This window comes from Lepidochelys olivacea (assembly GCF_965140295.1).
Source record: "Lepidochelys olivacea isolate rLepOli2 genome assembly, chromosome: 2".
NCBI lineage: Eukaryota > Metazoa > Chordata > Testudines > Cheloniidae > Lepidochelys > Lepidochelys olivacea.
Window position 1 is genome coordinate 200,873,336 of NC_140412.1, and position 23,829 is coordinate 200,897,164.

The 23,829-nt window shown below is 41.4% G+C and overlaps 1 protein-coding gene across 2 annotated transcripts in view; it reads right to left on the reverse strand.

The window, feature by feature from the left end:
• Positions 1-740: 740 nt before the first annotated feature.
• LOC311516006 (ubiquitin-conjugating enzyme E2 E2) overlaps positions 741-23,829 on the reverse strand; it is a 335,700-nt gene continuing 312,611 nt past the window's right edge. For both annotated transcript variants that reach the window (XM_084619607.1, XM_084619606.1), the window contains one exon: positions 741-1,525. In XM_084619607.1, the coding sequence (XP_084475733.1) occupies positions 1,428-1,525 (98 nt within the window). In that variant the 3' untranslated portion in view covers positions 741-1,427. The remainder of the gene's footprint in view (positions 1,526-23,829) is intronic.

A 23,829-nucleotide genomic window follows, 5' to 3' on the forward strand; every position in this document is an offset into this window, starting at 1 on the left:
AGATACTGAGCTCCAAAGACTTTAACAGTTGTTTCAGGGGAGAGAGAAAGCATGCTGCATGCAGCATCTGTAATGTTTAATTAAGGAGACAGGGATTTTCCAGGATGCCTTTGTAACAAAGAGCGTTTAGAATCAGCATCAGAGTATATATTTTCCAAATCACAACACCCACACATTTCCTTAGCTGAGTAGAAGTTTTCCTTCTATGGCTGCATACCTAAAATTAGCCTGAAGGTCAAATCTGAATAGAAATACCCTTGCCATGGGACGTGCTGGGAATGATTGGTGCAGTGGGCTCAATTTTGCCATTGAAAACCTTGATTTAATTTTTTTTAAAATAACAGTTGCTTTTATAATTACAAGAGCCTGGGGAAAGGAAAAATTAGCCCTGATGAACAAAATCGTCAGCCCACTATCTACTTTCATTGTGGGGCTATTTTTGTAACCAGCTGTTTTAACTATTACAAACAAGATGGATGTAGAAAAGAAGATATATAGGAGGTTTCAGGGTAGCTGGGCACCAGTAAGTAACAGGGTAGCTTTTTAAAATATATTTTTAAAAAAAGCTTATATTAAAGCTAGAGTTTATTGAGAAATTCTACATGTTAAGAAACTTATTGTCAAGGAGAAATTTAAAGTTCAGGACTAAATATAATGGCTTAACTTGCAATGGTATTATGCAAGTTTAATTGCATGCAGAGCTATACCATTTACACTCTACAAAAAGCAAAAGCACTGTCTTACAAAAAGTGCATTTATCAGCCACAGTGTTTTATTGAGTGCTTTAATAATACAAGTGTACATCAACTGATCCACAGTCAAAAGTGGCAGGTCCCTAAGAAATTTACAAGCACTGTTTTTTTTTTTAAAGTAAATCAAAATACATATTATTTTGTTCAACCCAATAGCCTTTTGTGTGGGAAACAGAAGGCTAGTGATAAACACAGTCTTAGTAATGCACAGTGATTCTTGATTTTAAGCTTTTATACAAAACTTGTTCCCAGTAGCATGCACCCACCATTAAAGACTTCAGTACAAAAAAATAACCCTAAACACTACATTTAAGTAGAAACGAGATATAATTCTGAATTTGTTTGTTTTCCCAAAGACCACATGAAAAGAAAAAACCACACATCAATACAAAGCTTTGGGACAAAGCTCTATACTATTACAGATCCAACATTCTTTGCACGGATAACCAATATTCCCTGTCTACATTTGAGGGAAGCAACTTTCAAGTTAACAGAATGAAAAACCAAAACCAACAAACAAAGAACCAAATACAAATAAAAACAGAAAGGAAGGACAACCTTTTGTCACAAAATTGTTCAAAATTTAATAAAAAATAAGAACAAAGGGAAGGGAAGGGCTATTGATGCACTTAGTGAATGTGCTTGCACAGGTCCAGCATGTTCTATAGTAGATTCCTATGTAGCATATCTCTTGGTCCACTGTCTGGCCATTCTGTCATGCTCTGCTCTGTTAGTCATATACTGAGTGGCAATACTTCCAACCAGGGGGTCAGCTGAAAAGAAAACAAAACCATGAAATACTTGTCAGCCTTTGAAGGACTGTCTGCTACAGCTGGAGTCCAGTGCAATGTTGTTAAAACCAGCTCAATTAAGCTCTGATAAGCTTAATCTGAAGAACAAGGTGCTTTTATGTACGCTTTTCCATTTTAAAAGCAGATCTGCATATAGGGAGAAATAATCAAGAGGATGTGGGGTGTTTTTTAGCGGTGTGACTAAAATAAATTGCCACCGGACACGTGACTAAAACAGGGCCAATTTTTTAAAAGTATACTTCATAGCTCTTAAAATAAATGTTTCATTATTATTTCAAGACAGTTACATAGAATATTTCACAATGCAGATAATTCACATGACAAGAAGTTTATTTATGACCTCCAGCTCCTGCACATCTCTTCCCTTCCCCCCATCCACGCTGCAAATACCAAACAATTATGGTGAGCACCAATCCCATTATCACGTGGAACGGAGTGTATGGAAGAGTGTATGGATTTATTTTACCTTTAATATCATAAAACTAAGTTTAAGAATTAGAGCAATACACAGTTTCCATGGGAATTAGATAAACCCAAGAGTCTTGGTATTACTGGTTGGTTTATGTGGGCTTTTTGCACATCCAGGAACTCATCATGTGGCGAAAATAATGCATGATCTGGTCTTCCTATGGTACTTTCAAAAAGAAATACCCGAGAAGACCAGATCTCACATAATACTGACTCCATAAATGGCTCTTTGAAGCATTAAACAAACCAACCAGCCAACCAACCTCTGGGAGCGCAAAGGGAAATCCCACAACCAAGTCCATACATACTTCTCTAGGAACGACTGTACTTAACCAACATTTCTCCCTTTCAGGCAATAATATTTTGTCATTTTAAAACAGGTATAAATCTACTGACAGATTTTTTCTTTTCTGGGCTCGTATGTGTTCTTCCTGTTTCTGGTGGAGCAGTGAGTCTCTTTATTACACCTTCACACCTTACAGGCCCTACAGCATGGATACTATATTTCAGGCCCAGAAACAACACATATGACTCCTATTACAACCAGTTAATACTGCTTTTTAATTGGTTAGAGATGATGCTGTTTGGCAACGTGAGTCACATTGTTAGTGATCTGAGTAAAGTGCTTCCATAGAACTTCTAACCTCCATCACTCTGAGGACCAAAGGCCAGGTCTTTTGCATGGCAGAAGAATTCTAATTAGAGTTCAAGGTCAGAATAAGTTATTTTGGGTTAGCCAGATACAGTTAGATTGGGTTATTTCCAGTGTTTGCAAATCACCTAATGAAAAATATCTGTTGCACTGTGATTAGCGTTCTGAGGACTGGAGTCTTTGTTCCTAGATTCACTCTCTCCAAGCTAACAAAGAGAGACAACACTGTGAATGCTGCATAATCAGTCCCTTGGGTCCCACTCCTGCAAATACACACATGCTTAACTTTAATACCCTGAGTATTTCCATTGTGGAGCAAACGAGGGTAGAAAAGTTAAACGCGTGCATTAGTATTTGCGGGATCAGGGGCTAAAACAGAAAAGACATGATTTCACATGATAATGGCCTCTCTACTTGATCCAGGAGTGGCACTGGTCTGTTCCAACCATTCTTGCTAAAGATGAGTCACCATAACTTAAGGCCTGAGGGGGCCTTTCTGAAGACTCCAGAAGGAGAAAAAAACCCGCAAAAAACAAACAAACAAAAAAACGCATTATGGTAACAAGAAGGAAATTAAAACAAAAATAGCAACTGCATTAAAAACTACAACTTTGTAGACCCATTGACCCTGCTCCCATTGAAGTCTATAGCAACATCCTATTGATTTCAGTGGTGGGAGATCACACCCTTCATGTACATAATGAAACAACTTTGCAATGCTACGAAGTATGAATTGAATAAACTGCGCTTGGTATATGAAGTGTCTTCTTCAAATAAAGTAGACCTGTATTTTAATCATACCCCAAATACAGACATACTGTAAAATGAAATACAAATAACTATGTTAAAATAAATTGAGGATGGCACACATGCCAATAGTAGCAAGAAAATATGAGTTGAGTGTCTTAACTCTCACTGTTGTATAACATATTTATCCTTCACTGGGCCTGTCCTATCATCAGAAGTTATAACATTACTGTGAGAGGGTAGGCTGCCATGGAGGGCAGTAGAACCTAGTGGTTAGCCCATCCCATCACCTGGCCTCAGCGGTTAAGGGTTTGGAAGGGTCCTGATATAGAGACTTAAGGGTCCTGGTAACAGATGGTGATTCTTGCAGGGAGGGCCAGGCAAGGCTCCCCTCTCATCCCATCAACTGTGAAGGAGGTGTGAGAAGGGGACCGGTATAAATGCTGCATCCTCCCTCACACCAGACAGGCATTGACAGGAGAAGGCTAGTCTACTGAACTCCCCAGATTGGAAGACTAATTGGAGAGAGAGTGTTCAGGTGAAGGGAGCTGGCAAAAAGCCTTGCAGCTGGGAAAGAGGCCTGACACACAAACTCCAGCTCCAAAAAGAGGGTGGAGGGAGCACCTGCCTGAGGGAGGGGAAGATGACTAACCTAAGGCAAAGAGGTCTGAGACACAACCCCAATCCCTGAGAGAGAGCTGAGGGAGGAACCAGGAAATACTGGTTACTCTAAGGCAAGGGGCTTAGGATACAACCTCAATCCCAGGAAAAGGGCTGAGGGAGAACTCCTGTTTAAAGGAGAGAGATGCTGATTGTTTTAAGGATAGAGGTAGAGAAAGCTTATAGCAGTACAATTCAGCTGCTGTGGGGAAGACCTAAGACTGGCTCTTAGGAAATGCTTCTGTAGCTGGTCTCAGGAGAAGCTGTGAGGAACCACAAAGTCAAGATGGAGGCAACAGAGTCTGCAGATCTTGTGAAGATGCTGATGAGTGAGGTAAAGATACGAGCAGCCCAGGGAAAATGGTGGTGGGATTGGAGAAATGGCTCTTAGGTGCCTAAACAAAGTCCCTGGGCTAAAAACCAGAGGAGAGGGTGGGCCTGGGTTTCCCTACTGCTCCCCCAGACTAAGAGGGGAAGCCTGAGTGTTGAGAATAAAGGAATCCCAGAGTGGCAAGTGCCAGATGGAAATGGGCTTGAAGGTCTTTAGATTGTGTTCCCTTTTTAACTTCCAAAAAGGGGAATGAATTAAGCAGTGACCTAGCTGGGGAGGTAGACTACATTCATTGACAGTCTATTTGTGGCACCAGAACAAATAAAGAGGTACTAGACTGACAGAACCCCTGCAACCCCACCCCTAGACACTAGAGGAGCCACTCTAGGAGAAGCATGACTATGGCTACACATACAGAGTTGGTGAAATTCTGCAAAGACTTACTCCCTGTGTAAAGGAGGCACTGCTGTACTGCCTGAATTGAAAACGTTGTATGCAGTGTAGTTGTAACTGTGTCAGTCCCAGGATATTAGAGAGACCAGGTGGGTGAGGTGATATCGTCTATTGACCCGATTTCTGCTGGTGAGAGATGAGCTTTCGAGCCACACAGAGCTCCTCTTCTTCTTTCCCAGACCTGAAGGGGAGCCCCGTGTGGTTTGAAAGCTTGTCTCTCTCACCAACAGAAGTTGGGCCACTAGAAGATATTACTTCTCCCACCTTGTTTCTTGAAAACATTGTGGCAGCTTTAATGCTCAGTCCTGCAAGGTGGTGATTCCTCTGTCCCTAATCCAGCAAAGCACTTAGACATGGGAGTAGTCTCACTCATTTCCCTCAGAGAACTTCATTGTCTTAAACTGCAGTTATTTTATCATCACTATTTTTAAAAGTTTAAATTCGTGTTTGTGTCTGTGATGATACCGTGTTAGTGATCTACTTCTGCCCTACAAATTGGTAAGGATTACATGATATATTGCCACATACCCTGTATTGTTTCCTTGTAGTCTCTTGTCTGTCTATATCCATCTCTTGCCTCTTGTCTTATACCTAGATTGTAAGGCCTTTTGGGTAGGAACTTTGCTTTGTGTCTGTACAGCACCTAGCACAACATGGTCCTGATACGTGACCAGGACTTCTAGGGGCTATGGTAATACAGACTAATATAATGTGTCCAAGAGCTCTGTAGCGGGGTGGTCACCGCTCCTGCCTTGAAGGGCTTAAAATCAGCCCTGGGAGAGGGCTGAGGCTGCGAGAGGGCTGCTGCTTGCGAACGCAGCAAGCCTCAACTGATGGGGAAGGCAGCCACAGCTAGGGCCACGCCCCAATCAGGTTGTAGCTGGCCCTATAAAAGGCCAGTGAGACAGGTGTTTAAGACTCTCTCTCTAGCTTTTGAGAGGGAAGGATCTGGCTGCCTGGGAGTTGAGCAGGGACCTGAGGTAGGGCAGCGCTGGGGGAAAGGCAAGAGGGGCTGGGGATCTCCAGCCTGATAACCCCCCAGGCTGCAGGGCCTTGTGCGGGGCCAAACCAGGTGCTGGGGCTGCAAAGGGGCAACCCGGGACTAGTCAGAGTCCTGCCCCCCTTGCCAATGATGAGAGGCCATTACAGGCTGCAGTCGGCCCCAGTGACTGGGGCTAAATGATGACTGGCAGTAGGCACTGAAGCAAGGTGGGATTAGGGGGTGCCCTGGGGAGGGGATACCCAGAGACTGAGGGGATGCTGCTGAGGCAGAACCCCCAGAGAAAGCGGCACCGGGGTCCAGAAGGGACACAGGGGCGGTGATGACACCGGCCTCCAGAGGGCTCTCTGGAGCTGGAAAAATAGCTAATTCTCAGCCAGCCAGCAGGAGGCACTGTGGCGGTGAGTCTCACAATGTTACAAGCTCCCAGAGAACATAGCTACTGTGTCCCCCTCCACCTCCTTCCTTTTCCCCTTGGGGACTAATCCAGAGCCCATGGAAGTTAATGGAAAGACTTCTATTTACTTCAGTTTAGATCTGGTCCCTAGAGAGGGTAGCAGCGCTAGCTTTATGGGGCTCTTTTGCTTCCTGAGTGCAAGGACTTGATTGGTGCCTGGCCCTGAGCAGCAGGTACAAGAATAGGAGTAAGGAGGCAGTGGATGCAGCACTAGATTGAGGCTCATAAGATTTGGATTTTATTCCTGACTGCGTTTGGTCTGCTGTGACCTAGGGTAAGTCACTTCACCCATCTGTGCTACTGCGCTTCTGCCCCTGACTTTTGTCTGCTTTTTTTATTGAGATTGTAAACTGTTTGGGGCAGACCCAGGACGGTCTCTTACTATGTTTGTACAGTGCCTAGCACAATGGGACCCTAGTCTTGGCTGGGATGTCTAGGTAATACACTAATACAAATAGGGGGGAAAAATATTCCCTCTCCCTTCCTTGCACATCTCAGCAAATGCTGAGCACAATCTGGTTCTAAAATGGCATTATTCAGGCAAATTAAAGGATTAAAATATTTATCCCATGCTCCATAAAGGCCACACTTTCTTTTCACATCACTGTAAAAGAGATTCTTGTTTGTCGTATGTAAATGTCTGCATTTATTTCCAACAGTAGAAATTTGTTTATAAGAAACTTTGTTTAGTAGTGGTGTAATTCATTAGTTACACCACAGTTCATTTTAGAAATCAAGTGGGAGTGTGTCCAAACAATGAAAAATAGTGGATCAAAATGTAAAAGTAATGCACAGTTTTGGCATGATCAGGAGAACTTATGAAATACATTAAAAGGACAAACAGAATAAAGAACAAAATTAAACTACACTTCAAACACTAGAGAAGCTGATGAAAAGTCAGAATAAATAATAATTTACCAAAAAAAAAAAAAAAAAAAAAAAACCACATAAAAGGCCAAGCTAAAATACAGGCCTTAAAAATAAACACATACAAATTATGAAGTGCAGCTCTGCTATAGTTAAGGTACAGAACAGCTTAATGTTTATAATTAAGGAGGGGCCTGATCCTGCAAACACATACACAGGTGGCCCTATCTCAAGGGACTACCAATGAGAACATGGTGACTCCTGTGCATAAGTATTTGCAGTATTGGGCCCTTACTGTTTATGAAAGTAAGTGTTGGTTTAAGACAGCATGTACAGTTACCCCAGATAGCACAGCTAATGCATAGTAATCCTGACCTGTAACATCCCTGCCATGGCACTAATGAGACTCTTGAGCAGAGATTACCAACTGAGCTAAATTATGCAGTGGGTTTGTGATGAACATAAATATTTATTGCAGTGAAACCATATTATGCCTAACTCAGGATTTCACCAGCACAGTAGATGTTGGTGACTAGGACACATTATCAGTTTATAGAAGAAGCTGATGCAACTCCAGCAACTTCAGACTTTGGCCCCAGCAACCTGATAATTTATTATTGCATGAAGTCCACAACTCACAGATTTAAAAATCAATTGCCTGGTGTACTTAGCATGCTGAAGTAAACCTTATTGTACAATATCAGGACTGAAGTGGTTCCAAGTGAAGTCAGAGAAAAGAGACCAGCAGGTAAAGCATTATGTTCTATGGTACCAGACAGACTCCATGCAATAGTATTATCTTATGGTAAAAATAAACAGACCAATAGATCCTGCTGTTGCAAAACCAGTGGACTACAGCAGTCTTCTGCACCTCAGATAAGGCTGTGATCATGTAACACAATTTGTAATATATTGTTTTGGACTGTGGATACACAATATGCAAGATTTTGTAAAGACATTAAAGAAAACAATGTAACTGCAGCTGAATTAGTACAAGAGTGACTCAAAACCATGGTCACAACAGGGTGGGGGCAGGGCAGCAGGCTCCCCCCTTGGCTATAGACCCTACCTAGTCGGGGAGGTCTGAGCCAATTCTGGTCTCTCTGGTGTGGGAGGAGAGGTCCTGGCCAGTCTCTATCTTACCTGCCTCCCTGCTTCTCAGAAATCTCAGGCTGCCGTCTCTGAAACCTGCCTCCTCTACCTCTTTCGCTTTCAGGCCTGTGCTACTTGGCAGTTAATCTGGGTGCCCTCCATCCCCCTCAGGAATATTTTGATTCTGCCCATGCTCAAAACACATGGTAAAGGATAAAATTTCATGATGTAGTTCATGATGGACAGTGGCAACCAATGGAACCAACGTTTGAAGGAGTCTCTTAGTTCATTAGCAATAGACCTGTGGCTGACAGCTTTCTAAATGTGGGAAGAATTATGTAATTCTCATGTTGTACTGGAATTCATTTCACTGCACTTTAGTTTTATCTGCTGCGCATAGCTTTAAATGGCTTGATGGGCTGATCTACAATGACTTGCCACGTTTTTTTGCAGCGCACTTAACATGATTTCATAAGGACAAAAATGTTCCTCATGTCTGTAGTGAGGCCAATCAAATTTACAGTCCAATTCTAGTCTGAGTCCCTTTTCAAGGGAGTTTGTGTACTGAGGACTTGGATGAATCCAGGTTTGGTCATTACAAAATTTCAGCTTTGTTTATTAATAGTTATAATGCTTTATCATTCACAAGACAAACTATAATTCTTCCTTAAAACTACATTTCCCCCAAATAAATTAAATTTATTACTATGCTATATTTTAATCTTATTGTATTTTTGCAGCTAATTTCAAGTCAGCAAATAACAATTTCAGAGCAGAGCTCATCTCTTGGGCTTTTGAATGCTGTTTTAAGAGCACAGCAAACATACTCCAATGAAGTAAAAAAATGGAGATAGTGTATCTCCTCCATCAGCCGTGTGATGTGCAAGGAAATCTCAATTGCTAGTGTCAGAGTGACTAGAGGAACACCAATTTAGACTTAATATGTTTGTTGTATATAAAATAATTTTTACAATACCTTAAATATTTCCAGTATATTTAAAATTTCAGTGGGGAAAAATATCTGATGCAGTGAGTTACTAGAGTATCAGAAAGGGGTTCCAGAAAGTTTACTGAGGCTAAATAACATAGCCCTGTAAAAAAACAACAACTCAGAATCCAATCAATTGAATAATAATTTTTAAATTATTATTTAGGATTGGGAAAAGCCAGTCCCTGTAGCTGAAGAGGCATGGCAGAATTTTAGGGGTTGGAACACTGCTGCTTACTGAAAGGTCTGATTCTGCCTCCTGAGCTATAAACTCTTCTGCTTCTTAAGATACAAGCTGAAATCCCACTCTATAGGATCTACAGACCTTCTAGTGCAGAAGAGTTACTGGCGGGGGAAGTAACACTTGACAAGTCTGTTTTAATTGTTCAGGTTGAGTGAAATGCAAAAAAAACTAAATACCTGTAGAAGGCATAAATAAAAGTAAATTAGTTTTTTAAATATTTGGACATTATGTATATGATTTGTAACTTAACAATTACCAACCTGTGGCCTATGGACCCTAGAGATCCACAGAATATTTGTTGGTGGCCTGTGGAGAAGTGAAGGGTCATATGGTCCTTACTGTTTTTCCAACTATCCCCTGTACTACTTCTGCATGTCTAAGCAACTGCTGTATTTGCCATAAGGATGTCTTGCAGTTGTGAACAGGAAGGGAGATAGTCTTAATGATCCTGGGTGGGAAAGATCCACAAGACAGTATCTCTTAAGATGTGGTCCATACTACGAAAAAGTTGGGGATCTTGATTTTAAACTCCTTTAGGCACAGTCAAGGTCCTAAGTAGGATGCGTACCCTGGAATAATTCTTCCTAGACAGTATACAGGTGACTATTGTCAGTGGCTAAAAATAACAGTAATTTATTTTGTTTAGTAATATTAATGCAAATACCTCTACAGGATGGTACATATTCCTATACTGATTTGCAGTAAAAGTCCAATTTTTCAAAGGTGGTTAGTGTGTGTGCTGTCAAACTCCAGCACTTATGCATGTTCATATTTACCTACCTTTGAAAAACTGCCCTCAAAAGTCTTACAACCCCCCTCTCCCCAGTGATTTCTTAAGGTTCAACATGATTAGAAGGAAACTGCAAATGTGAATCATTCACTGGAACACCAGTGCACTTAAGAGCAAATGAAGTAGATAATGCTGATAGTTTAACACACCAAAAATATATCTGTGTCCTTAAGCTTATTATTAAAAAAAAGTACATTGTGATGCTCAGTGTTACAATGCATAATCTGTAGGTGCCTAAAAAAAGAAATCACAGGAATTACAAAATGATTCACAAAGCTTGGGTTAGGTGCCTACACTCCCTATAAAATGATTGGGGGATACAGGTGCCTAAAAATGCAATCCACAAAAGATAGCATGCTGGACAGGGAGCCACCTATGCCAGCCACTAGGAGATACCATTGAGAGGAGGTAAGTCCCACCCCCTCTTACGGAGATAGGTCCTGAATCTGGGCTGCAGGGAGGCACCTATCTCTGCAGCAATCCCTTTCTGGGAGTCAGGCTGCCTCGCTTCACACAAAACAGCCTAGAGGGGGAGGAGGGGTCCACCTTAAACTTCTAGCCACATTCCACACAAAAGTGCTGGGAGAGAGAGAATGACACTGTAGCCGGGTGGTTAGGGCACCCACGAGGGAGACCCAAGGTCCAGTCCCCCTGCTCCAATGACTCTTTGAAGGTGTTGCCTTCTGGATAAATAATTAATAGGACAGACTGGGGGTAACCCACAGTGGAATCTCAGAGCTCAGTGGCAGGAGCATACTGCTGAGAAGTGGGAGACCACTGTTCAAATCCTTTCTCCCCCTCTAGGCAGAGGCGGGAACTGAACCTGTGTTTCCCAGATGAGCGTGCTAACTACTGGGCTAAAAGCAGGTACCTTCGTCGGGCTAGATTTTGAATGGGACCCAATCCGGTAGATGGCCTCCGAGTATGCCTACTGGATCAGGCCTGCATATGCGTGACATAGGTGCTTCTCTATCTTCCTCTGGGGCTCAGAGTGAGGCAGTAGTGCATGTACCCAGGGTCAGAAATGTAGGTGCCTAAGTAACTTTTACAGCAAAAATGTAGGCTGTCAGTAAGCTCCGGCACCCAAATGGCAGCCAAGGGGGAATTCTGCAGAACACAGTGGAGCCTAAAACTGGGACTTAGGTGCCTAAGTACCTTTGCAGATCTTGGCCTTTGGGACTTTCTGCACTATACATGCCTTTGGACAACTTAACACTCTGGGAACAAGGGGTTAAGAGACAAAAAATGAATTGTTCTCTGATGGGAAATATCTTGCCTCAAGGTTTCCAGTGTGCACAACATCACCTGTTACAAACTTAAACTTCTAGAACCACAAGTCAAAGCTACCAGGTGTCTTGGAATGGACAGAGAGGTGTATTTGAAGTACATCACAGTATCCATCATTAAACAGACAGTGGCAGCATTTCCCAACCTTTGTGGGCAGACTGGACAGTCGATATGGATCGCTCCTCCTACTATTATTAATTATGGACATGTGAACAATTCCTTGGAGGTGGCACACCTAGCTATAGCACTAACCTTGTACCTTTGGAAATCTGTGCTACCCTTATAGGGTGCAAGTGAAAATGAGTAATGTAGCACTAAACTCCATTTTTGCTACAATAAGATTAGCCACACTGGTGGGCATCTGATCAATAGATGCTCAGGACTAGAACAGCAGAGTTGATGTAGGTCAGGATGAAGAGCAGTAGCAGAAGTGTGATGAAATTTATACACTGGTGCCTATGCTACAGGATGAAGTGTAATTAGTTTTTCATTTTCATAAGGTCTAAATCAGCTTACAAATAGATTAACTTCTTTATAAATACATCTATCCATCTACTGAACCTAACTCTTTGGAGAGTATAGAGCAGAGAGATACCTATATAAAATGAACTAGTATTTTTATAAGGGAAGTGGGATTTAGAACAAATAAATTATGCGGTAAAAATAAACAAGTAGCTATTTCTGTACAAAAAACAGTAACACATTCTAGAGACTTGTTCAATGTTTACTAAAAGAGGATACACTAAGAACAATAACTTTTAAAATATAAATGTGACTATACAAGCACAGTACCAGGATAACTGAGAATATTTTTGAATATGACTGTATAGCAGTTGAAGCAGCAAAGACAATGTGAAGAACCTACTGTAAATTATACTGGTGTAAAACCAGAGTAATTCCCTTGAAGTCAATGGAGTTATTCTAGATTTACAGTTGAAGAAGCTCCTTCCTGTCTGAAAAGAGGGTGGGGAAAATTAACCTGTCAGATTAGCCTGGCCAAATTTAGATTCTTGTTGCAACAGCATGGTAATATATTTAGGCATCAATGCTTTGTTAGACTATCAATTGTGCTTGATGTGGTTGCCTTAGAGCATACATATCTCATTAGGTGGAACCAACCGGAGGCTGGCTACCATTGTTGACATGGATTTGATAAAGTGGCAATAATATGACCTTCAAAGGACATCACCTCAGAATAATAATGAAAAATAAGTAAGTTAGCAACTTTTATCCTTAGAGTACTAAGTGAAGGATATATCAGAAGCTGGAGTTGGAAGACTGTATGAAAAATGAGTAATAGACAGACACCTGTCAAGAACTTTGCCTGTGAGAAACTTGCGTTTGTAAAACTCAAACAGCTCAAGAAGAGTTTATCATCAGAGAGATAATCTGGTGGTTAGGGTACTAGCTGGAGACAAGGGTTCAATTCCTTGCTCTGCCAGACTTCCTACAGGACCCTGGGGCAAGTCATTTAGCCTCCGTTTCTCACATCCCCATCTGTAAAATAGGGATAATACCTCCCTACCTCACATTGTGAGGACACGTAGGTTAAAAATTGTGAGTTGCTAAAATACTATGGTAATGGGGGCCATATAAACACGATAGATAGATCACTGTAGGTATCATAGTGATATCCCCAGGATGTAGCAGGCTTTACTTTAAAGAAGGCTTTCAATACATTAGAACTTTGAGTACTACATATTAGGCAGAAATTGATCTGCTTTCTAGGGGTTCATATAAAGCAGGGGTCTCAAACATCTGCGGCCTGTGAACCTCCCCAGTGTGGCCCATGGGGCTCCAGCAATTTGGGCCCCACCAGCTGTCCCCCAGCGCTTCCCCCCCCCCCCCCCATGGCGATTTACAATGGCCCGGGGCCCCGGCAGTGCAGCAGCGGCATCTGCCTGCTCGCTCCACAGTCTGCTGGACCCACCCTGCAGCCCCAGGGCAGGGCAGGGCTGTGCCTCTGCACGCTGCCCCCCCCCGCCACTAGCACCCCTGTGGCCAATGGGAAGCTGCGGAGGCAGCAGCATGCGGAGGCCCCCCTGGCCCGCCCCACCTTGGAGCCCCAGGTAAGCACCACACCCCCCGACCCCCTCCCAGAACCTGTACCCCCACCCCCAAACTCCCTCCGAGAGCCTGCACTCCCTCCCCACACACCCCCAGCTCCCTCCTCCCTCTCAGAGCCTGCATCCAGCACCCAAACTCCATCCCAGAGCCTGCACCCCAGGCCCCTCCCCCACCCAAACTCCCTCCCAGAGCCCAACCTCTCACCCCTTCTGCACCCAAACTCTCTCCCAGAGCCTGCACCCCAATCCCCTACCCCAGACCTCCTCCCCGACCCAAACTCCCTCCTAGAGCCGTAGGCAGGCACGGGGTGGAGTTTTTTTGGAGGGGGTGGGGTTTTGGGGAGCAGGTTCTGGGCAGCATGAGTGACATTATTGGCCCGCTGGGAGGGTTTGAGGACTGGTACTGGCCCTAAGGTAAATTGAGTTTGAGACCCCTGATATAAAGGTTGAAAGAACAGCCAGCTATATACCAAAGAATATACATTCAGGCATATGTGACATGATGCTGATGTACAAACTGATCTTCTGGAGAGTTAAGTTCACTGTGTGTAAACATAAGTGAGCTCTGCAACCCAATTTGAACACATCTGCCATTCAAATGCTCTGAATATGAGGAAATGCGAAATTCTTTTCTCTAGACTTGCTGTCAAGTAACCTGGATGCATGTTGCCCAAAGCCACGGACTGGTGTGATATGAGGCTGCCTCATGTGAAGATATTCCAAAAATAAGGTGTATTATCAGGCCCAGTGTTATTAATATGGTTCTTAAAGAAAACTGCTGACTGTGATTTCTGAGTATTTTGCCAAGGCCAAATAATTCTTGTTTCTTGTTTTAAGAAAGTAGGGTTTTGACCAGAGATGGTTCTAGCCCACTGGGGGCCCTAACCAGGAATATTTTGGGCCTGCGCCCCCTACTACATATTAAAAAAGTGAATGGGGGTCCCCTTGAGCTGCTTGGGGCCCTAGAGCAATTGCTTACTCTGCTTATTCCTAGTCCCAGTGCTGGTTTTGACTAACTGGTGTCTAGCAGGGCTCCTATAAATTCCAGTTGTTGACAGGTGGTTAGCTGGAATTTATACTCTAGGAGTGTGTACTCTGGGTACTGGGATCTCTTGAAGACCTGTCCTTCTTTAAAGAAGAACATGCATCCATTAGGAGTATAAGTATGCTGGAACAATTGCAAGTTCTAGAATAGTACCCTATGCCTTGACACCTGGCTGCCTCACATCCATTAGAACAACCAATCTATTAGCAAAATATCAGTACTTCCTAATGAACTCAACAAGACCATCACACCTATTCCTGTTACTAAAAACAGTACAGAGGACAATCAAAAGCTTTACTGGACAGACACTTCTTACACTGCGCTTGAAGCCTGTCACACTCAGGCTCTGCTGGACCAACCCAGAGAACAGGTTACAGCAGTCTGGATTTGCCTTAATGAGAAGAAAATTTAAGTGGCAAACAGCAGAAATGGTAATGGCAGCATTCTGATCCAGAAATGCTATGACCCAACCATAAAATCTCAGAGTCTTCATGTGACTAGCATGTATCTCTAAGTGCATAGGTTATGGACTATGGGTTTTAAGAATGCTTATTTCTTTGATTTATCATGGGGATGGATCGCTAGGGATTTTTCATTTTATTAGATTTTTTTTTATCTATTCATATCCCCTTCCACCACCGCCATAGAGAACTCTCTTCAGGTAAATCAGCATTTGGCACAAGTCTCGTGACATCCTTTTCAGATGCAGACAGAATTTCTTGGAAATGATCCTCCATGTAACATCCTGAATAATATTTCACGGTGGAGAATTAAGTGGGAAATTACTCCTGGAAAAACGATCACTCAGGTTCAAATGCCAGCGGTGAACAGTAACAGACAAGCAACAAATGACCCACATTATGCCCAGTCACTTGATACAGGTGTAGTGGCCATTCTTGCTGTCACGTTACAAACATTACTAGTTATCTGTTTTATGCTTGGCTACCTCCATACCTTCCCAAGTAGTTTTCCTGTTTCTCCTGGAGAAGGAAAGAAGGGATTTCAGAATCTTTCTTCTATAAACCTGACTGGTGCTTGACCATAAAATCTGGCAACTGAAAATATGGTTGTATGACTGATTAGTTTTCGTCTGCCCATGATCCATATTTGATACAGAGTTGAATTCAAGTTGGGAATGAATTACAGAAATGATATATTCTCAATATCTTTAAAAAACAGGTGGCTCTGAGTCCAGGCTGACAATCTTCAGCCAGGACTAGTAGTATGCAAAAACATGGCAATAAAGATTGACTAAAGGGCAGGCAGCCACTGGAGGGGGCAGAGAGATTGATCTGAAAATAAAATAAAAAAATAGGCTAACATGAGGCAACTATTGTGCTTATACATCTTCTGTATAACTTCATATTGTTCAGGAAAAACAGAAAACTGTTTTTCCAAAGGTGGATATATAGTCCTGAATTGACTGAGGAAGCACACAATGGACGCTTTAGAAGATAAATTATCTATAAGAATCTTTGGGAGGGATGCCTGATACTGTAGTGGATAGGCTAATACTTTCAAAGTCCAAGGATCACAGGTCTAGAAGATATAGTAGCAAAACCATTCATGTCCTGTCTACACTTGTTGTACTATCACGGAGACCACTGGTGTGTGGAGCTGTACCAGTGGGTAGTTCTCTGTGAAAATGGAAGAGTAGACAAAGTAAGCAAAATGTATCTAATTTTATAGTTGGTAAAACAGTCTTATTGGGATGACAAGATACTTATACATGAGAGAGGGAGTGGGAAGCTACCTATCCAAGAAACCATCAGTTGTGTCTTTGACATTCTGTCAAAAGGGCTGAGAGAAGAAAAGGAAAGCTAGGGGAAAAGAGAATGTGCACTCTAGAAATGTAAGACTGTTTTGTTATTGCATCTAATCAAGGGAGTAAATATCTTCGCTTTTGCCAAGAATAAAATTACATATGTCATGCATACCGTTTATTTTGGTTAATCTGATTTTTCTCCTTCTAGTCTTACTAACTCTTGTTTTATGCAGTGTAGTTGTGGCTGTGTCAGCCCCATGATATTAGAGTGTCAAGGTGGGCAAGGTAATATTTTTTAGTGGACCAACTTCTGTTGGTGAGAGAGACAAGCTTTAGAGCCACACAGAGCTCTTCTTCAGATCTGGGAAAGGTACTCTCAGTGTAACAGCAAAATGAAGGTGAGTGACCCCTTACAATATGTGCTAACTACTTATGCTAAACAATCTGGTCCACCTTGCATTTTGATGTGGCACTGGGAGTGTGTTTCCCAGACCTGAAGAAGAGCTCTGTGTGGCTCTAACGCTTCTCTCTCTCACCAACAGAAGTTGGTCCAATAAAAGACATTGTTACCCACCTTGTCTTTCTAAATATAGTTTTTTAATTAAACTACTTGAGTCCAAGATTGTTTTGGGAATTTCATGTAGGCCATTTGGTGAGGTAAAACCACCATCTAACTCTAAGGGTATATCTACATGGCAATCATGGGGTGTGACGACAGTTGATGTAGACATACTTGAGCTAGCTTTGAACGAGCTAACTGGAGCAGTGGAGTTGCGGTGGCATGGGATTCAGTGCAGGCTATACAAACCCCCTAGAATCCTGGGTAACTATTCAGGTGGCTGAAAGTAGAGCTTCGCTGATCTGATACTCAAACTAGCTAGATTAAAGCAAGCTTGGATGTGTCTATATGACCTACAGTCACACCCTCTAAGCACAATACCCTAAGAAGAGTGCCTGGAGCCTACTCAGTTTGGAATTCTTGGTCAAAATGGCAGAGATTAAGGAGTCCTCTCTGATAAAGTTTGTTTGCAGGTCCAACTGATGCCCCAGAAACACCTTATGATCATGGATAAGAACTGAATTTAAGGTGCTCAGGGTAACCGAACTTCATTTTTGGTAACAGGTGGCTATTTCCCCACAAGAGTCCCACCTTGTGCATTCACTGCCAAAAGGCAAAGACCAGGAGCATTTTCTAGCTTTGAGGCCAAATTCTGACTTCAGTGACAGTGGTATAAATTAGGAATAATTCAATTAATTTTCATGAAGTCATTCCAGATTTGGCCTCTTATCTTCAGCATGGAGCCCTGACTGTTACGATCTCACGGAGAGAGGGCAACTCAGAGCAGGTGTCTTTCTGCTAGCTCATTTTCTTTCCAAAGAGATTCTACCCATTACACAGCAATTGGTAGAGCCTCTGTTTTCACACATTCGTAGGTTTTTAAGGCCAGATGAGACCATTAGGATGATCTAATCTGACCACCTGCATAACACAAGATATAGAATTTCACTAGTGATTCCTGCATCACTTATGAGATGTATTTCTCTTTGAGGGACATCTTTTTCATTAACATGTTGAAGCCAAGGGCAAATCTACAATATAAATGGCTTCAGATGGTTCCTAGGAGACTCATAGAGGAGAGAGATATCACAAAAGTTACAGATGGAAAAGACCCAGTGGGTCATTTAAACTGTCCTCTTGCCAGTACAGTACTGTTCCAGTCCTATCTAGTCAACTATTAAAAGGCCCAAGTGATGGGATTTCTATTACACTGTTTGTGAAATTTTCTAAAGTCTAACAAATGATTATCAGGAAGTATTTTCTTGTTATTAAGCTTCAATAGCACAAACATACACTGTATCAGCTTGAAGGAGCACTTGTTTTCTGTCTGGTAGGGGCCCATTCACAGGCCCTTTCTTGCAGAAGCATAAATAATTTGTGTGGGGAAGGAGTTTGTATACCCAGGGTAGTACTAAGCACAGGATGTGAGCTTATTATCCTTTAGGCCTGGCTCAGGCACTCCACTCTGTTCCTCTCATGCAAGGCCTCCAGAATGGTCTCTTTGTGGGGGAGAAGAGTTGCAGGACCAGGATGACCAAACTCAGCCCTGTACTCCCTTTGCAGGTTCCAGCTCAAGGGGGCTAGGCAGAACATCAGCCAGAATTTGAACAGATTGTAAGAACATATGAGAAGCATGTTGAAGAGCTGAGAAAAACCTGCATCTTAATTTGAGGGACCAACCTAGAAAGAAAAAAACTGAAGAAATAATTTGCTTCATGCCTCAAGTCAAAATAATCAAAAGCAGCTGCTTTTATTTAGAACTGGATAGAGCAATAATAGATCCACAATTCTAAATTTGGAATGGTCTTGTTTTGCTATTTGTTCTTTAGCCATGCTGCTGACACTGGCCAGTGTATATCATTTTTAAGAAAGCTAGAAAACTCTGGCAACTGTCACCAGTTAACAAACATTCCATAAAATCGATCTGGGGTATTTCCTAAAGCAAACTGTCTTTAGCAGAGAAAAGGCACCTCTGTAAGTTTAAACTGTTTAAAGAAGGCTGTAGAAAGTGTGTGTGTATTGGGCCCTGGGGGGAGTGGGGTGGCCAGTATATTTAAAGCCAAATGTTCATTTTAACACCAGTACTACAATAAATGCAGAACTATTTGTTGAACACACTGATTTTAATCGTGTTATTTAAATAACAATGTACTTAAGAATGCAATATATTCCATTCTGTGGATGTGCCCTCCTATTAAGCATTATGCACATGGGTTGTGCCCCAAATAGCTCTGAATCACAGTTCCATTTTTTACCCATAATGAATGTTATATCTTAATACAGCAGCCCATCCTTAAACTGGACACCCTTAAGCTATATATATTATGCTGTTCACATAAAGGTCTTATCCTCCAGCTACTGCACCTGAAGTCCTGCCTTGAATTTAAAGACCTGGCTGCTCAAAAATCAGGGATACCAGAGCAACAAATGGCAAATAAATGGCTTTATCTGATGCTATGTGATGGCTGCAAAAATTCATAAACATATTGAATTGTGTCAAATTAGTCATGCAACCGAACAGAACAAACTAGAAACACTTGCAAACATGTAGATCACTTCTAAAGGTAAAATCAGAACCACTCAGAAACACAGGTTCCTAGAATGTTACTTAAGAAAGCAGTGGATTGGATAGCCAGATGATTTATAGCCATGATTGTAAGCTTTGTGCATCTGACAGTTGGTTATGAGGTTTTCAGAAGTGTGACTGCAGTCTTGTGGGGAAAATGCTGGAGGGCCAAGGTCAGCTGATATTGATATAGCAATCTTATTTTCAGAAACTTCAAGAACAATGGAAGTGTGAGATTTGTATGGTGAGCAAGGGTAAATAGCTTAAGATGTGGAAGAAGCATTAAAGGAGGCTGAACTAATCAGAGGTATGGAGTCTGTTCTTGGCCAATTAGAAGGATAAGATCTGGGGCTATGTAAAGACCCAGAACTAGAAACTGGGCTTGCCTTTGCAAAATACAAAAAGGCAAGGAGGGTACAGGGACATTATAGGTATTTTGCCTTGTAAAAATTTTTAAACTCTTTATTTTGCCAACTCCCTTCCCATGTGCAAAAAACAAGATAGAGGAAAAATGTAACTGTCTAAAAATATTGATGAAAATCTTGGGCGAGCTCCTCAGCAGAAGCTATGCCAATTTATATGAGCTGGTGATCTGGCCCTTGTGTTTATTGGGAAATGCTGAATACCAGATTAAAAGAGGATTAAGTGTAGAAACACTGATAAGGCATCACTTGTATTCTGCGGAAGGAGTTTTTACTATCTCAACCACTTTTTAATAAAAGTTTTGTTTCAGGTTCATGCAGCTATCTTAGTGAGAAAATATGGCATACAGTAAGGAGTGGGCTTCACAAAATATCAACCAATTCTCAGCTGGAGAAACAACCTCAGCCAAGTCCAAATGTGGTATAGCTGCATCATGCATAAAACTACACTGTAATTAAGGTCCTGTCAGTAACTGACAGACAAAATGCAGGACACAACTGTAAATGATCAAAGTGAATTTTGGAAAAAAAAAAGTAGTTTAAGATGACTTTTGGCATTTGATTCTAATTACTCTAGCTGCTATTTAAATTCAATTTGTAGTCTTTAATGCTCACTAAATGTTTTAGAAACAAAAATAATTAAAAAATAACTGAGTTATTCTGTGGAACTGCAGTAAGGTTTTTTCATTGTAAATTTCAGAAGGATTCATCATGTGTAGCATAAAGGCTATATTCCCCTAGTATTTGGAGTTACAAATGCTGATTGAGAGGAGAATGGACTCCTTATTCTGCATTTGTGGGACCTATCAATTATTCTCAATTTAAAATCCTTTAAGATGAACGTGGTTCAGCAGATCACATTGATTCTGCTAGGACTAATGTAAAAACATATTTTCACACCTCCCTAACTATGAATTTTCCCTTGATGCAAAGATCACCACACATTTAAAGTTTGTGACCGTGTATTTATCACATCTTTTATGGCTTACGTATGCTAGCTTTTTTTTTTTAAGCGTATTGCTTTTTCTCTTTATTATTTTGAAGAGACTGATTTTTAAACCTCTTCAAAAGACAGTATTAAGGTAAACTTAAGATCAGTAACACTAGCATATCAGAAAAGGAGTACTTGTGGCACCTTAGAGACTAACCAATTTATTTGAGCATAAGCTGTAGCTCATGAAAGCTTATGCTCAAATAAATTGGTTAGTCTCTAAGGTGCCACAAGTACTCCTTTTCTTTTTGCAAATACAGACTAACACGGCTGTTACTCTGAAACTAGCATATCAGTTCATCAGTTTACCCTGAAATTAATGGGACTTGCAGAATCCGAGGGCAGAACCTGACCCTACTACTACTGTTCACTGTGACCTTTTTTTATTTATATCTCACAATGTCTCTTGAGCTTTAAATCTGAAATCCTTGTTGGTTTGGGTTTGATTAGCCCATTTATTAGATCTCATTTAATAAACTAATGATAGGACCTCATTGTGAGTAAAGTTAAGTCTCTCATCTAGTCTTAAATAAAGATCAAGCCAAAGTAGAAAAGGCACAAGAGAAGGACTACAAAAATACTTAGAGGCACCAGTGGATCTTTGCCAAAGAAAGAATGATTAAAGATCAGGATTATTTATTCTGGAAAGGAGACAAGCAAGAGAATATATGATAGATATAAAATAATGAATGATATAGAAGAATGCCAGTGAGATGCTCCTAGTTATCTTTCCCCATAATAATGGGACACAAAATAAAAGCTACAAATTTAGAAAAAAAATAAAGGAAATAATTGTTTTACACACCAAATTAAGCATGTGGAATTCACTATCTTGTTACAGGATACTATTGAGACAAACAATTTAGGAAGATTAAAAAAAGATTTACAAACACAAGTCATTGTAAGGTAAGTTAAATTTTCAAGGGCGAATAGTGCTCATGCTTCAAGACATGAACTGATCACTAGTTAGTGGTCAGGAAGGAAATTCCTCTTGTATATTATATGATTAAGTGACTTCAGAGAATTTAACACTTTTCACTGAATCTCCTGGCACTAGGCAATCTTGAAGGCAACATATCTGACGAGGTGGAATATTAACCTGTTTCAGTATGAGAACTTCTATGTTCATTAATATTATTTAAACTTATCTTTTTGCTGTAAAATTTTGAATGTTGGGTAAGAAAGGAATAAGGTAAGTGCATGTATGACTCAGTTTGGAATTGTATCTAATTACTACAGTACTGTATGTTTAAAGCACTACAGAATACACATTACTTTAACAATGTAATCTATGCCACTTGCTTTACTCTTTAAATTATATAACACCCACTAAATGTATTCTTATGTAAATAACTCCAGACAGTTTTCAGAATAAAATGATTAGAGCAGTCCTTATACTTATTTTCTGTTAGTATTGTTTTAACCTAAGTATTTCCATGCAACCTTCTTATGGCTGTATTAATTTTTTTTAATGATGGTCTAACGACTGTTTAAAAGTACATACCTGCATGGATGCATGCTCACATCTCTTGGTATTCGTACCCTGCTAACTTGCACACATCAGGTGTTCTCCATGTGAAACTTGAAAGTGTACAAAGATTTAGGTCTACATAAATCCACTACCCCTCCCCCACACAATTAAGAGCTACAGTTATTCCAAGACAGTTACTGTAGAGACTACAAGAGACATCAGAGTATTAAGTCCTTTCCCTGAGACCTATGAACTATTTTCTATTTAATGAATGCTTTCCCTGTTGCTATAACGATTCCTACAATCATGGACTCATGCTGAGGGAGAGTTAGTCCATTGAACTGAAACAAAATCTCTAACATTTTTATATGCTCTTAATGGAAAAGTAAATTCATTCTCTTCATTACTGATCTGTGTATAATTATCAATATACGATGCTGTAGTTTCGGCCCCAATCCTGTGAACATTTACACATGTGCATAACTCTACATGCTAATCACATACACTAAGATAAGTACATATAGATCTACGCACATGCGTAAAGATATACAGATATGCAATGGCCAGATTTTTCAAGATATTTAGCTACCTAGAGATGCAGATAGGCACCTAGATGCTTTTGAAGCTGAACCATTTAATTCCCATTATTTTCAATGGGAGTTAGGCTCCTGGTGCCTTGGAAACTCCCACTAGATCCCTAACTAACATTAAAAATCTGGCCCTAAGGATATGTCTACACTGTAGCTAAACACTCGGGCTTGCCAGGCTCGGGTTTAATTGAAGAACAGGCGTTCAGGCTTAGGGCTCCAGTCCAAGCCTGAACTTCTACACCAGGGGTTCTCAAACTTCATTGCACTGTGATCCCTTTCTGACATCAAAAAGTACTGCACAACCCCAGCAGGGGGCACTGAACCCTGAGGCCACCCGAGGGTCAAGACCAAAGCCCGAGCTCCACTACGTCAGGTGGGAGTGGGGGCAGAAGGGGGGGGGGCGCACAAAGCCAAAGTCCAAGGGCTTCAGCCTTGGGCAGGGGGCCTGTAGCCTGAGTCCCACTACCCAGGGCTGAAGACAAAGCCCGAGCCCCCACTGCCCTGGGGCAGTGGGGGCTCGGGCTTTGGCCCCTGGCCCCAGCAAGTCTAACCCCAGCCCTGGTGACCCCATTAAAATGGGGTTGCAACCCATTTTGGGGTCCCAACCCACAGTTTGAGAACCGCTGGTCTACACTGTCTACAATTAAACAGTCCTGTAGCCCAAGTCACCTGACATGAGCCAGCCACAGGTGTTTAACTGCAGTGTAGACACAACCTAAATAGGTAGGGCCTTGGTTAAAGGGTAAATAAATCA